Source organism: Poecilia mexicana, unplaced genomic scaffold (genome assembly GCF_051168715.1).
Source record: "Poecilia mexicana isolate PSO_F unplaced genomic scaffold, ASM5116871v1 scaffold_19, whole genome shotgun sequence".
In the NCBI taxonomy this organism is placed as follows: Eukaryota; Metazoa; Chordata; class Actinopteri; order Cyprinodontiformes; family Poeciliidae; genus Poecilia; species Poecilia mexicana.
In genome coordinates, this window is record NW_028263388.1 from 7,593,669 (window position 1) to 7,607,481 (window position 13,813).

General features: G+C 40.7%; 2 protein-coding genes across 2 annotated transcripts; one reads left to right on the plus strand and one right to left on the minus strand.

Annotated features, from left to right (window-relative positions):
* Window positions 1–117: 117 nt before the first annotated feature.
* trim65 (tripartite motif containing 65) lies at window positions 118–6,028 on the plus strand. Its single transcript, XM_015002326.2, has 8 exons — window positions 118–224; window positions 624–1,075; window positions 1,171–1,266; window positions 2,095–2,325; window positions 2,401–2,569; window positions 2,657–2,746; window positions 2,830–3,047; window positions 4,280–6,028. Exons 2-8 carry the CDS (start codon window positions 647–649, stop codon window positions 4,586–4,588), a joined length of 1,542 nt encoding a protein of 513 aa, XP_014857812.1. The 5' UTR covers window positions 118–224; window positions 624–646; the 3' UTR covers window positions 4,589–6,028.
* Window positions 5,898–11,866, minus strand: wbp2 (WW domain binding protein 2). Its single transcript, XM_015002330.2, has 8 exons — window positions 11,629–11,866; window positions 10,270–10,378; window positions 8,935–9,070; window positions 8,758–8,850; window positions 8,506–8,652; window positions 8,294–8,416; window positions 7,134–7,210; window positions 5,898–7,044 (listed from the first exon to the last, which is right to left on the minus strand). Exons 1-8 carry the CDS (start codon window positions 11,685–11,687, stop codon window positions 6,997–6,999), a joined length of 792 nt encoding a protein of 263 aa, XP_014857816.1. The 5' UTR covers window positions 11,688–11,866; the 3' UTR covers window positions 5,898–6,996.
* Window positions 11,867–13,813: the final 1,947 nt, after the last annotated feature.

Genomic DNA, 13,813 nt, shown 5'->3' on the forward strand with positions numbered 1-13,813 from the left:
GCGCATACAAGTGTTAATTTCAATAAGCGGTCTAAATATATAACTCCTGACCTAATTTAATAATAGGTAGGAATCTCTCAACACATTTCGCATCTTCCACCTTCATTTGTCACGTTTAGCGTTGTGTTTATTATTTCCCGGTAGCCAGTGAAGGTATCGTTAGGCGTGTTTTCGTCATCAGGGAAGCTTCTTCTGTAACGTGCAGGAATAAATCTATTGTAGTGGTAAGACATGTCATGATGTTACATTTGTGTTACAACTCAGTAGTCAGAGAAGGCGTGCTGTTTAAAATGTGGAATTAAATTGTTTAGTTCTCTTAATATTTTCGACTGAGTATTTGTCACGTAGAGTCGTGGCTAAAATAAAAGGAGCCAAACGTAATGCTAACTGGAGCTAGCGCTAGCTGTGCTCTCCATTGAGTTCAGTTCAGGCTGTTGGCTCTGGGCTCCACCTGGATATAGCGTTGTATATCGCTGTGACTTTATTACTTTGCTGTTGCTTTGTGTCACAGTTCAACGCAGAAAAGAAAACAAATGGCAATTTTATTTAGAATTAGCCGGTTTTTTTAGTCTAAAAAAAACACATAATCGTGACATCCTTTCTCTGTGTTTTCTTTCTTCTAGATGTTTGTTGTTTCCCTGCAAATATGGACTCTCAGAATTCATATCTCAACTGCGCCATATGCCTGGAACGTTTCAGGTACCCTGTGACCATCCCCTGCGGCCACACCTTCTGTAAAGACTGCATCAGCAAACACTGGGACACCAGCAGCAAGTCTAACAAAAGCCCCCATTGCCCCTTCTGCAATCAGGAGTTCGCGTCCAGACCAGTTCTGAAGCGAAACGTGTCACTGTCGGTGCTGGCCGAGTCTGCCAACAGTACCGGCCCGTCCTGCAGGGAACCTCTGCTGAGGTCAGGGGATGGGGCGAGAACTTTGCTGCTCTGCGATCGCCACAAGAAGCCCCTGGTTTACTACTGCAGGCAGGACAAAATGCCCGTGTGCTGCGAATGTGGCATCACTGAATGCGCCAATCACGACAAAGTCATGTTGGAGGCAGAGAAGGAAAGTCAAGAGGTATAAAACAAGTCGGGATAGTTGTAACTTTAGTCCAGACTTAACTTTTAATAGTAAGGTAAAAACCTTTTCCCCAAATTGTGTTTTCTTTACAGCTGTTACTTGAAAGAAAGAGTAAGGAAGTGGAGAAACGGCTTGAGGACACACAAAAGAGTATAAATGATTTGGTGGAGAACATCAGTCATGCTAAGGTGATTCCTCAGTTTATATATATATAAACAGAATCTAGATGGTTAAACAGAAGAAAATATGGTATCTTGAAAAAGTATCCACACTCTGTATGCTTTTCTACTTACTTTATTGGGGTTAGATAAACACAAAACATTCAAAATTCTGATGTGAATGTCACTGGTGTATTAAAAAACCCTATTTAAAATAAACAAATGATGCTTAGTCTGGTGGTGGGGCAAATAAAGCCTGGTGGCCTGCCAGGCTTATAGTACACTGGGGGAAACCCTAAGCTAAATAGTGGGCAATGTTGAAAGAAAACCTTTCATAGGCTACAAACTATGATGGTTTTTAACTGTGAATGACTGAAATGGAAGTTCAAAATTCAACAATTTTGAATTGTTGAATTCAAAATTGCTCAAATATCAAATGAGCTCTCGATATTTAGCAAAGAAAAACAGGTGGCTAAATACGCAGAGCTGATAGGTGACTTCCTCACAAGGTGGCTCTACAAAGACCATAGAGCCACTCATCCATTGGTTGTCTTAAGTTCTGACATAACTGTCTGAACACAAACGCATGGCATGTTTCAGGTTTTTATTGGTGAAACAATGTTGAAAACTATGTTGGTCACATAAAATCCAGTGGAGTTTGTGGTTGTAGCACGACAAAGAAAAAAACAAAGAGGGGTATTAATACTTTTTCAAGGCACTGTAGGAGATTGTTCTAATCTAACCTATCAGACGTAGCTTGAAATTGAAATCCAATCTGTTCATATTTGCTTGTTTATGGTGAAAGATTGACAAATATTTCACCAAGCAGACGTGCAACTGAGGTCCTTCCATCAACAGGTGACTCTACAGCAGACTTCGTCTTGGATGAGGGCCAAGTTCTCCTCTCTGATCAAGATTCTGACTGAGAAGCAGGAGGCCACGGAGCTGTTCATCGAGCAGCAGAAAGAGGAAGCCATCACGGAGGCGGAGACGCGGTTGGCCTGCCTCCAGCAGCGCTCGCGGATCCTCCAAGAGAGCCAAGCCCAAATAGCAGCTCTGCACGATCTCTCTGACGCCGACCTCATTAGGGTCTGTACCTCTTAACATCAGCGGTTATCTCGTATTTCGTTGAAACGCGCTGGAGCGGATGTGTTTTACTCTCAGGAGTCGACGCAGGTGGAAGTGCCACGTTTCAGCGACGTTCCCACAGAGGTGTCGCCAAACCTTGTGGATCGGCTGAACGGCGTCACGGACGTTCTGACCCGAGTCTCCAAGCTGGTTTGTGAGGACCTGGAGAGAGCCGTGTGCACCACTGTGCTTCAGGACAATGATGGTAACCTTGGTTTTAAGAGCTACTTTCTGCTGGACCGGCCAGAACTTTTATCCTAACCCGTGTTCTCATCGGCTCATGGCTGTCCAGGTTCTCCTCAGGATAAGAGGCCAGTACTTGCTGTGGTTCCCAGTCCGGCTACTCCGTGCCTCCCTGGTGGGAAGGAAAGCCTCAGTGCCTGTGAGTCCTGCTTTTTATACACTACATGATTGAAACCTTAGCTTGACAGATCTTAACTCTTGTCTCAATCCTTGTCTTCGTAGATCATTGCTCTCTGACGTTTGACCCTCGAACAGCCAACGAACACCTGTCTCTGTCTCATGAGAATCGGAGGGCGGAGCACCTGACCTCCGGTCCGCGCCCGGTCCCAGCTCACGAGGCTCGCTTCGACCACACCTGGCAGGTGCTCTGCTTCCAGGGCTTTAAAAAGGGACAGCACTACTGGGAGCTGGAGGTGTCCAAGCCTTGGGCCTACCTCGGGGTAAAGACTCTGCTGGTTCTGTTGTCGTACATCACATCAGTCTGTTGGTCATTAGAGATTTCATCTGTTAGAGTAGTTCCAGAATCTTTCCGAGCTCTTCTTTTACTCTCCCTTCAGCTCAGCCCAAAGTTTTAGGGGTCTTTTTTGTATCTAAGGTTGAGGTCAGAAGGCTCAGACAGTAATGGAAGGAGGATGACTGTGTGTCGAGTAAATGATTTTTGTGTTTGAGTTGGTTGCTTTTGCCCAAAGACCCAAACATGAATCGCTTTCTGTTTATATTGTTAATGCTTTTATACCCAACATCATAACATTATTCACAAGAACACGGCTCTTTAGAACACAGATATGTGGCATCAAGCATCCAGTACCATACATACAGAGGAAATACGGTGTTTTTCCACACATTCATCCCTTATTTCAAAATCGTGTCTGTCTTACCATAATAAACATAAAAGACTTTTCTAATCTGTTTACTGGAATAAAGTTGTTTTTTTTCCTTGTATGCCTCTTTAAATGACAATTAGAAAGTACATGGCATGTACTCGTAGTCATGGAGACTTTGTGACCACCCCAAAATGGCTAATTTTTCTGCTGTTATTTTCTTTTTTCAGATTTTTAACTCCTGCCCACTGGCTGTTGACAAAATTAAAAACTTCATCTAGTAGCTTAATGGCCAGTGCAAACAGGAAATGACCTCTGACATAACCATGCGAAACAGGATGTCAAGGATTAGTAATTACAATTTCCTAAAAACTTAAATGAGGAACTATAAACCTAAAAATAAAAAGTTACATTTATGTTGAAAAGACAACTGCCACTGGTTATGGTGTTAAAACCAGTTATTTCTTAATGTGGGCTCTTCTGCCACTGAATTAATGTGGTCAAATTAAAGGGCGCTAGCTAAATTGATCGCATCCATGTTTGAGCTGTCGTGTATATATATATTTATGGTCACCCCAAAAAACGATATATTTCTTAACTTGTTTTATTCTAAAGACATTAGTGGCTTTTATTTGTCAGTAATCCCACAGGAAGGGTGCAGAAAGTAGGGCCGGGTAAAGCATGCGGCTAAGGAACCAAGGACGGGGGTCGAACTCGATACGGCAGCGTCGAGGTCCATAGCCACGCTCCCGCTCTGACCACTGCACCATGCGACACACGAAATGCCCTTTAAAAAAAAAAGTAACAAAAGAAAATTAATGTCCTTTTTTTTTTACCTCTCCCTCTTCCAGGTAACTTATGAAACCATCCCCAGGAAGGAGAAGGGGAAGCGGTGCATGGTGGGTATGAACGAACTGTCGTGGAGTCTCCAGCTGGACGAGCATCAGCTCTCCGCCTGGCACAACGGCCGGCGGGAGACGCTGGTCGGCCACTCCCATCACAGCCGCATCGGCATGCTGCTGGACTACGAGGCTGGGACGCTCACCTACTACGGCGACGGACAGACGAGGCTCCACGCCTTCCACTGTGCCTTCACCCAGGAGCTGTTCCCCGCCTGCTGGATAGGGGAGGGAGTCAGCATCACCCTCTGCTCCCCGTGAGCCTCCGGCTGATTCAACACAGAGAAACTCGTTTTATCTATTTAAAAAACTTTCTCAACTTTCTGGTTTGTATTATTCTCCTCTCACCACTTGGTGGCGACAAACTCTGAATCCTTACAGCTTTCGCTCCATTTCATCTAAATGGTTTTAGTCAAAGAAATCAACTTCAAGGTGTCTAAAGATCGACTGTTATGCACCCAGCTGATCCTCGTCTACAGCTTTTAACGCAGGCAGAGAAGACTGAAGAAAATGACTCCAATGTCTCCAAACATGGGGGTTGCCAACACTTAATACAATTCTTATTTAAACTTTTTTGAAAAATATGTTTACCTAGATGAAGAGGAGCGCAATGACAATTATCACTGTTGGTGTTTTGCATTGACAGGACAATTGTGATGTTTTCATGCATTATTCAAGATACAGCTGGAGTGTTATGTCCAGAACGGACCGGCTAATGATATGCTGCCAATTTGTGCTACAAAGAGTTTCAATTTGTCTGTTTTGAGTTAATCAGCTTGAAAGGAATACTGTCATTTGCCTTCCTGCTCCGAAGTTGCATACAATCATCCTGGGTGCGAATGTGACGCTAACCACCTACATTTATCCAAACGTCTCAGTTTTCGTCTCTGACCGTAAATCGTTTGTGTAGGAGATATTTGGCTTGTCCATGTGGACAGCTGGAGGTTTCGATTGGTTGGTTTGGGTTATTGATTTGTCAGAATCACCTCAGTTGGTGCTGATGTTAGGTTTGTAGTCCAGAAGCTTCGATGTTCAGCCAAGCAGGAGGGACAATGTCACAACTGGAGTTATGGAGTTTGAAATACTAGAATGTTTCCCACACAACTAAAAACCACACAACTCCATTCAATGCCACTTGTTAAAGAGTAACTCTTTCGCCTGCTGCAAAAAAAATCCATTTTTGTTAACAGATTTTTAAAAAGCACTGCTGAGAAAAGAGCTCTTGGACTTTCAGCATGAAAGCAGAAACTGATTCCTGCAGTGTGATGTTGGAATCTGCGGCACTTTCTAGATGTTTTCAGCACGTTTATGACAACCAGCCACGTTTTTCGTTTTTTTAAGCACTTTTGCTGAGCTACGCTGTCAACCTTTGGCATGTTGAGGTACTTGAGGCTCAGGATTTTTGGGAAACTGCTGTGGATATGCACAAAACGCTGCAAAAGACGGAATCAGAGCACTTTTCCTGACGTAGAAGCATCAATCTAGAATGAGTTTGTCTCTTTTGTGTTAAGTAGAAATTTAAAATGTGACAACAATCCTGACTGGAAATAAAAAAAAGAAACACTCCCTGTTTCATGAGTTAAGAGCCATTTATTAAACTTCAATCTAATGCGCACATGCTTCTGTTGAGATCATGCCGTTTGTTTTTCCATAATTGAACCATTCTACAGTAACTGTTCAATAAATTAAGTTTGAAATACATACAGAGCTGAATGTTATTGTACACCCAGCCACGACGAGAGCGAACCGTAGCCTGATGCATAGCATTCTAAAAGTGCAAAGAATGAGCCGCTGATGCGCCACAGATACAGGATACAGATAAAATGACCACAGAGGAAGGAAGAACCGAGGCGCTCGAGATCAGACCAAGCGAACGGAGTTGAACAGAAACTGAGCCCATCCTCCAGGCGGTCGTGTTACTATCTGGGGAAAAAGACAACTACAATAAAAAAAAAAAGAAAAAAAAAAAAAGACAAAAACGAGACGACAGAGGAGTGAATGGTGAAGCCCGGGGCAAACAGGATGTGACATCATTAGGTGACCGGTCTGCTCCCATGTTACATTGGTAGGAGAATCCACTGCTCTGCTCTAATCCCATATTGTGGACTCTCTAGTGTTCCTGGTCCCACCACAGCATGTCGAAACACACAAAATCTGCTCGCTTTTACAAAAAAAAAAAGGCTACTTTGTAACTTTGTACTTCTGACACTAAGTTTTCTCGAGAAAATACCTTCTTGAAAATCTTGGTACACACAAAAATAATAGAAAAATAAAACTGCATTCGGTTTGCCTCCGGCCGTCTGTAGCAAAGCAAATGACTTCATTGGTTTAGAGTTTGGTTAGATAGAAAATTCTATGTGAGCGTCACATCATTCAACATCAGATCGCAAGAGGTTAAAAGAGGGAGAAGGGGGGGGGGATTAACGGGACACTTGGAAAGCGACAAATATTATACAATAGATGGCAACCGTTTTGGTTGCCAGCGCTTGTTCTTTGCGACTTCCTGGGAAGTAAAGGTGCTTCTGATGAAGGGAGACAGGAAAACGAGGAGGAGGGTCGGAGGGGGGGAAAAAGGAATATTAGAAGGTGATAAGGAAGACCGAGAGGAGAAAATGTCCAGTCAATGAAATGAGAGGAGACAGAGGAACGAGGGCGGGGTCACACAGGGTCTACTGGTTCTTCTTGTCCTCTGGAGGTGAGTAAGGCGGGGGCTTGTCCTGCAGAGAAAAATGAGAGAGAAAGTGTTCATTTCATTTCAATTATTGATCAGAAGTAGTTTTTTCAGAGCTGGGATACGGGCTCTTACCTGCGGCAGGTACACGTGCGTAGGAGGCAGAGTGGCACAGCTGGCGCTCGCCGCCACTTCCGCTGCCTTGGCCTCCGCTGGGAACGGTAGGCAGGGAACAGGAGAGGATGTTCATTATTAAATATGCCTTTGACTATTAAAAAAAAAACCTGGCACATATGAGAAAGGTAAGGGGGGAGGGGAGAGCTCATTTCAGTGATGAGTGCAGCTAGGAACGAAAGGAAAATGTTTGCCAAATTTTACATTAGTTAGCAGAAAGTGGTTTGAACGATGGAATTGCATTAACAAGGCAAAATGTCCTGACTCAGACTGCAGAGGTCTAATGATCATCAGATGATTACATTTCTTAGACTGTTATTGTGAAAATGTTCACATTTCTTGAACTGTTCTGTTTTGTTAATGTTGCTACCAACAAATCTGAGCTGCTCCAGAAGAGTTTATGTGATAAAACAACAAATGAGTAAAAAGTTGTGACGGAAACAAAATTATGTATTTTTCTTTGTAAATTCAAGTTCGAAAATACTTTATTGATCCCAAAGTGAAATTAAATGTCGATGTAACTCATATAACTCAAATTCTTCAGCGGGTTATTGCAGACGGTGACAGACAGATTTCATGTAGATCAAGCTCTGAATTGAATGGGAAGCCTTTTACTAGGCCATTTTAAGACGTGAATCTGTTTTCCTCTGCCTGGTGCTTTCTCAGTCTATCTTCTCTAGCTCTGCTGAGGAAAAGCGTCACGACACAGCAGCATGGCGCTGCCACCACCGTGCTTTACCACGGCGATTGAGTTTGCAAGCCTTGAATTTCCCTTCAAGACATCTCTTGATTTCTCACTAGAATATAAATGCAATTTTTTAAAAAGGTTTTTGAGGTTCTTGAAACAAAAAATCTACATGAGAAAAAGAACAGAAAATCTAATTGTTTTTTCATCTTCTGGTTGTTTTTCTTTGTCTGCTATGAGTTTAGCTCCAGCCTTTAACGTTGCTGTTGGTGTGGTCATAAAAATCCGAGAAGGCAAAACAAATAAAATAAAATAACGATTCTCTTACTCAAAACTGTCTCTGTGCCTAAAGAGAAGTAAGAACCATCAGGTTTATTTTTATGTGTTTATTTTGATCTTAGCTACCTCTCAGAGCCTCTCCACTTGAGAGACTCACCTGCTGCTGAGGAGGGCAGGTCTGGGTCACGTGGTGGCTGCTGACCCAGGGGGGCAGAGTAAGGAGGGGGCGGTACGTAGCTGGCAGACGCATCGAAAGCTGGAGGACTTGGGTAGAATGCCCCTGGATCACAGGACAAGAAGAGAGAACCAAATGAAACGTTTGTTGAATTGCACACTAATAACACTGCTGTTGGTATGATGGTTTGGTACCTGGAGGAGGGGGGTTGGGGTAGGAGTAGCCGGGTGGAGGTCCCTGAGGGTACATTCCGTTAGCCGGGGGAGGAGGGAAAGCGTAGCCTCCGTTAGCCATGAAAGGGCAGCCACCGAAGCTAGGAGTTAGAGGCTGGCCCTTAGACGCTGCAGCAACAAAAAATACCAAAAAATAAATAAATGAGTAAATAGTGTTTTTTTTTTGTTTTTTTTTTAAACCCACTGTTTAGATGCATTGATTCATTTTCTTACCCTGAGCTGCAGCCTGCAGCATGAACTGGCCAAACTCTATGGCTCCGCCGGCGGCGAAGACCAGCTTGAACGTGGCACTTCCTTCCCATCCACCTGAATGAATGAAGACATTCAATTCATCCAGATGGTAGAGAACCCGTCTCAGCCGAATGAAGGGGTCGAACGCGGCGTCCTTACCTCCGGGCTCGGCGCTCACGGTGCCCTTGATGTAATTGGCGCCCAGAACCGGCTGTTTGATCTCACAGCCCTTCATCAGGTAGAACGGCATCATGAAGGACTGCAGAGCGTCGCGTCCTTTAGCCAGGAAGATCACCTGGAAGGAAGAAGCAGCAGGTTTCGACTTTCAAGCTGGACTTAAGTTTTGCTGGGGGGGGGGTTTTGTGTGTGCTAAATATTGTTAGAAATATGTCTGTGAAAGTAATTTTAAAAAACAGCTTCATAATTTTTCCAATCATTCCTGCCCCTGTTTCAATTTAACAACAGTTTAGGTATTGTTTACAGATTTCTTGCACTAGTTTGGTCTTGTTTTTTGCAGCATTGTGTGTTTTTATTTTTTCACTTGTGTATAGACAGGTTAAAAATGACCAAAAATAAATAAATATATACACGTCATTTCTGGAATGTTACAAAAAGTTAATCTTGCAGGATGTTCTGATCCTAACTCTGTTTTAAAGCTTCTGCTTTAAAGGTTTTTATCAGAGATAATAACCTCCATTGTCTGTCCTCATACTTCCTGCAGAATTTAAATGTCTCCCTGTTGTTTTCTTGGACATAAAGAGCTTCTTTGTTGCTGTTTTTTTTTGTCACAAAGATGTTGTCCAACTCAACTATATTCCAATGCACACACGTCCACCTGCTAACCAAGCTCTGCACTGGTGGCTGCAAGGTTTTGAAGCACACTTCCCAGTTGGTAACCACCTCAGAGCCTGTTTCCAGTTATCCTGGAAATAATGACTGCAATCTGTTATTTAATAAGAAACCTACATATAAAGGTGTTTGCTTGATTTCCCAAGTCTAAAACAAATGTAGATTTGTACAATCTGGATTGTATCGTTCACATACACATTTGTTCAAATACATATTTTTAAGGCATAGTTTTGGCAAAAAAAATGCAAAAGTAGGAATTTTAATGCTTTGTTTGGTATCTAAAACAAAATCATAGTAAGAAATTGAATTTTTTTGTTGTCTTGATAAAAATCCAATTAATGATATAAAAATCGTCAAAACTGTAATATTATTGTATTTTTTTAAAGAAAGAAGTAATAACTAGTTTTATCACAAAATATCATGATGAAAATCTTGGACTTATCCCTAATGAGGAATACTGTATTGCAGAAAAGTAAACTTGTTCTTCAGTAAAACAACTGCTAGTGAAAAAACTAGTTAGTCTGGAGCAAAATACGCATTTTAAATAACACTTTTGTTATTCATGAGCATTTATCTACAATTTAAAATTTCTAATTTGAAGACAATTCTGACAGTAAGAGACCGTGATTACAAAAAGTCACTCACCCTGTACGGTGTCAAGTAGACGCTGCCCTTTTTGCTCTTTCTGAACGGCTCAGGCAGACGGTCCGCATCGCAGAAGACCAGCTCCACGTTATCATGGGACATCAACACGCTAGTGACATACACAAACACGTAAACATACATTTACAATAATAATAATACAATAAATAAACACTGTGCATAATGTAAGTCAAAAATGTTTATGGCTCGTTACAAGCATCCAAATTAAAGATGGCTCAAGCTTCAGTTTCATAACCCTGAACTTACAATTTTAAAGTTGAGACAGCTGGGTTTTTCTGTAGCTGTCCAGTTACTAAACATGGCCCTGAAATAATAGGATTAGGCCCTGATGCCATCTAGTGACAGACTGTACAACAGTTTCTCCTGATGGTTTAATTGCTACATTTCTGTATGTTCCAGAAGCGTGTATAAGGCAGAATTTATACCAACCCTGCTTTCTCTACAAATGATATGGCAGAAATTTCGTATTTTGGCCTAACAGCAGCCAGTTCAATCTTTTTTAAAGCACTTTTAATAATCTGTTAGTTCAATTGGTCTTTGGTATATTACAAATACCAAAGACCAATTGATAGGTCACTTGCTTTCTAGACTCCATAATTCTGAAATTCTAATACATTTCTAACCAAGAAAATATTGATGTAATGTGAAAGATACGTTCACGCCCTCTCTGTTCTGCATTGCCAAGAGACACATTTGGCCAAACACACCCAGTCTCCCTCTATTATACGTATCAAAACCAAACAACCTTTTTCTGCCAAAGCAGGGCAGAGTGTATGAGGCCAGCAGGTTTGTATAAGCACAACTACGCAATGCAATATGTGTTCACGTAGAGCCACAGTCCGAACAAGTAGCATTTAAACGCTGAACTACACGTATCCTGAAAGCAGGCTCGCGCTCCATGCTCTTTTTTTTTCCGTGTTCGCACGTGAAGTCTGTTTTGATTGAAGGCCATGTTTTGGTCACGAGAGCCGACCCAGAGCTATCGAACGCGCCTCGAATTTTCCATGGCGTTGCAACAAATAGTGGCGTATTTATGTGAAACTTCGTGTTTAATAGAACAAAACAGCTTATTATGCATTCTAAATCCACAGGAGCTGCATTTCTGATCAGAATTTAAGGGTAAAAATAAGTAAAATTGGGAAAGTGTACATTTTATTATGTTTTTTTTTTATGAATTAGTAATATACTGCGAATAGCTACATAATGTGCACTGCTGCTGTTCGTTATTTGTGAGGTCGACGCAGTGTTTCCATGAGTTTGCACTGTTCGCGTTTAAACCGAAAAAAAAAAAAAGATAGACTAGGCCGAATGTGGAAAACGGTGACTAAAAGCTAACGTTACCTCTCACTGTTGTTGATGATGACTCCACCAGACTCTGAGTGGTTCTGGTTCAAAGTCATAATGTCGACCCTCCAGCGTCTCTCACAGCAGAAACAGCTCAGCTGAAAAGGTATTCAGAGGTTTTCCAAAGAAAGAAAAAAGGGGCCTCGGTAGCTGTCACAGTACGTTGGTAACGGTTGTTATGAGTCTGATGCTACAGCTGCACCTGCTTTTCTTCCGCTGTACGTTCAAGTGACGTCACGCACGCACAAAAAAAAATGCATACCGATAAACAAAAAATATTTTGTTAATGTAAGCCGAAAGCTGTAATTTAATTAGATGCGCGAAAAACAAATTAATAACACGTACCCATATTATATTCTTAATATTTTGAAATTATTTCTGAAGGGTTGAGAATTAACGTATGACGTAAGCGGTGAGCTAATGTCGAAGTTTCTACGGAGTTAAACAACAAATGTAGAAATGTAGGTTGTCAACGATAGTCACCAACGACGGAGGAAAATACATTTATTTATTTATGTATTTAGTTCTTTATATTGCAATGTATACATATGTTTTCTTGACATATTAAGAATAAGGTAGTGAAAATGTGGGTTACAAGGCACTGCTGTTAAACAAGATATGTTTTGAAATACACCCTGTAGTATTAAAATGCTATCCTGGATGTATTGATTAAGCATCACCACTGAAAGTCCAATTGTCAGACATTATAAATTCTATGGTGTATTTAAGAGCTACTGAGCTACACAAAACCGAACTGAATTATCTGGAACACAACATAATTTTTATATCAGTAACACTTTTCAGAATAACTTCATAAACAGTTGATTGAGGAAGTGTGAGGGTGACAAGATTGAGTATGAAACAGCATCTGCCAAAGACGAGCCTTAATTCACTGCTGCTGTCAATACTAAGTTGGAAATTGATCATTTGTTAAAAAAAAAAAAAAAAAAAAAAAAAAAAAAAAACTTCCAGTGAAAAACAGCTTATTTTCAAATATCCACAGCCTATATTATTGCATAGAAGCCAGGTATTCTGGGAAACGTCTCAGTACATCAAGGCCAAAATTGAAAACCACTGCTGAATGTTCAAACGTTTCTCAATGCAAAATTTGAAGGAACTTTCGTCTTTCCCCACTGATACTGCTAATATCAAGGTGGGTACAGTGATACTCTAGAAATAATAATAATAATAATAAAAAAAAACTTAGGAAAATTCCAGAAGTGTGTAATTACATTAAATGAGGAAGTGGTTTCACACACTCTCCTCACTGAGCTATAAACTGTGTTGCATTTTTATGCCTTGAACTTTGTCTGATTATATTCGGAAACGTCAACAAATACAAGAAAAACAATAATTAAAAAAGCAGTTCAGCCTTTTTAACTCTGTTATTCTTAAATAATTTCCAACACAACTAATTGCCTAATTGCTACATAGCCACGTAGAAATGTTAAATGTAATTTCATTATGAATCCTGCTGTTATTTTGGGCAAGTTATGATTTCCACAAACAAGATGGAGGACACATCAAACATGTGGAAGAAGGTACTCTGGTTAGATGAGACGAAAATTTGACAATTTCTTTCCTCCCCACATGCAAACACTACACCCTGAACACACCAGCTACGTGGTAAAACATGAAGGTGGTGGAATCATGCTGTGGGAAAACGTAACAGGCCAAGAGAAAAGGTAAGTTCATTTAATACATAAGATCATTCAAAAACTAAAGGAGCACAAATAAAGAAAGATGCAATAAAGCTAGATATTTAAACAAAAGTAGCTCAATTTAGACATCACATAAAAAGAAAGAAATTAAAAAACTGCAAATATAAACAAATAAATAACTTGAAAATAATAAAAATGACCAGACCTAGTGACAGGTATTGTCTAAAGGAGTTAGACAATACACACTTAAAAAAAAAATAATAATAAAAATACTAAATCATTTTATTCTACTTTAGGATTATGAACCACTTCTTAACACAACAAAATGCAAAAAAAACGTTCAAATGTAACAAATACCTTAGCAAGTATTGGAAATTGACAGATCTCAAGTTTATTTTTGATAAACATAAAGAGGAAGAAAATAATTAAGATAACTGACAAATTTCAATTTCTAACAGTCCCGTTGACCGAATGGTGTAATGGACAGCTTCTCCTTTAGCTTTATGTAATCTTGTGTGAGA

Excerpts from the sequence above, each read along its gene's own strand:
- trim65 (XM_015002326.2), top strand. The coding sequence starts at position 647 with ATGGACTCTCAGAATTCATATCTCAACTGCGCCATATGCCTGGAACGT. Across the intron at positions 1,267-2,094 it reads AGAACATCAGTCATGCTAAG|GTGACTCTACAGCAGACTTC; the intron begins GTGATTCCTCAG and ends TTCCATCAACAG. Across the intron at positions 2,326-2,400 it reads CTGACGCCGACCTCATTAGG|GAGTCGACGCAGGTGGAAGT; the intron begins GTCTGTACCTCT and ends TTTTACTCTCAG.
- wbp2 (XM_015002330.2), bottom strand. The coding sequence starts at position 11,687 with ATGACTTTGAACCAGAACCACTCAGAGTCTGGTGGAGTCATCATCAAC. Across the intron at positions 10,379-11,628 it reads ATCATCAACAACAGTGAGAG|CGTGTTGATGTCCCATGATA; the intron begins GTAACGTTAGCT and ends GTATGTCACTAG. Across the intron at positions 9,071-10,269 it reads TCTACTTGACACCGTACAGG|GTGATCTTCCTGGCTAAAGG; the intron begins GTGAGTGACTTT and ends TCTTCCTTCCAG.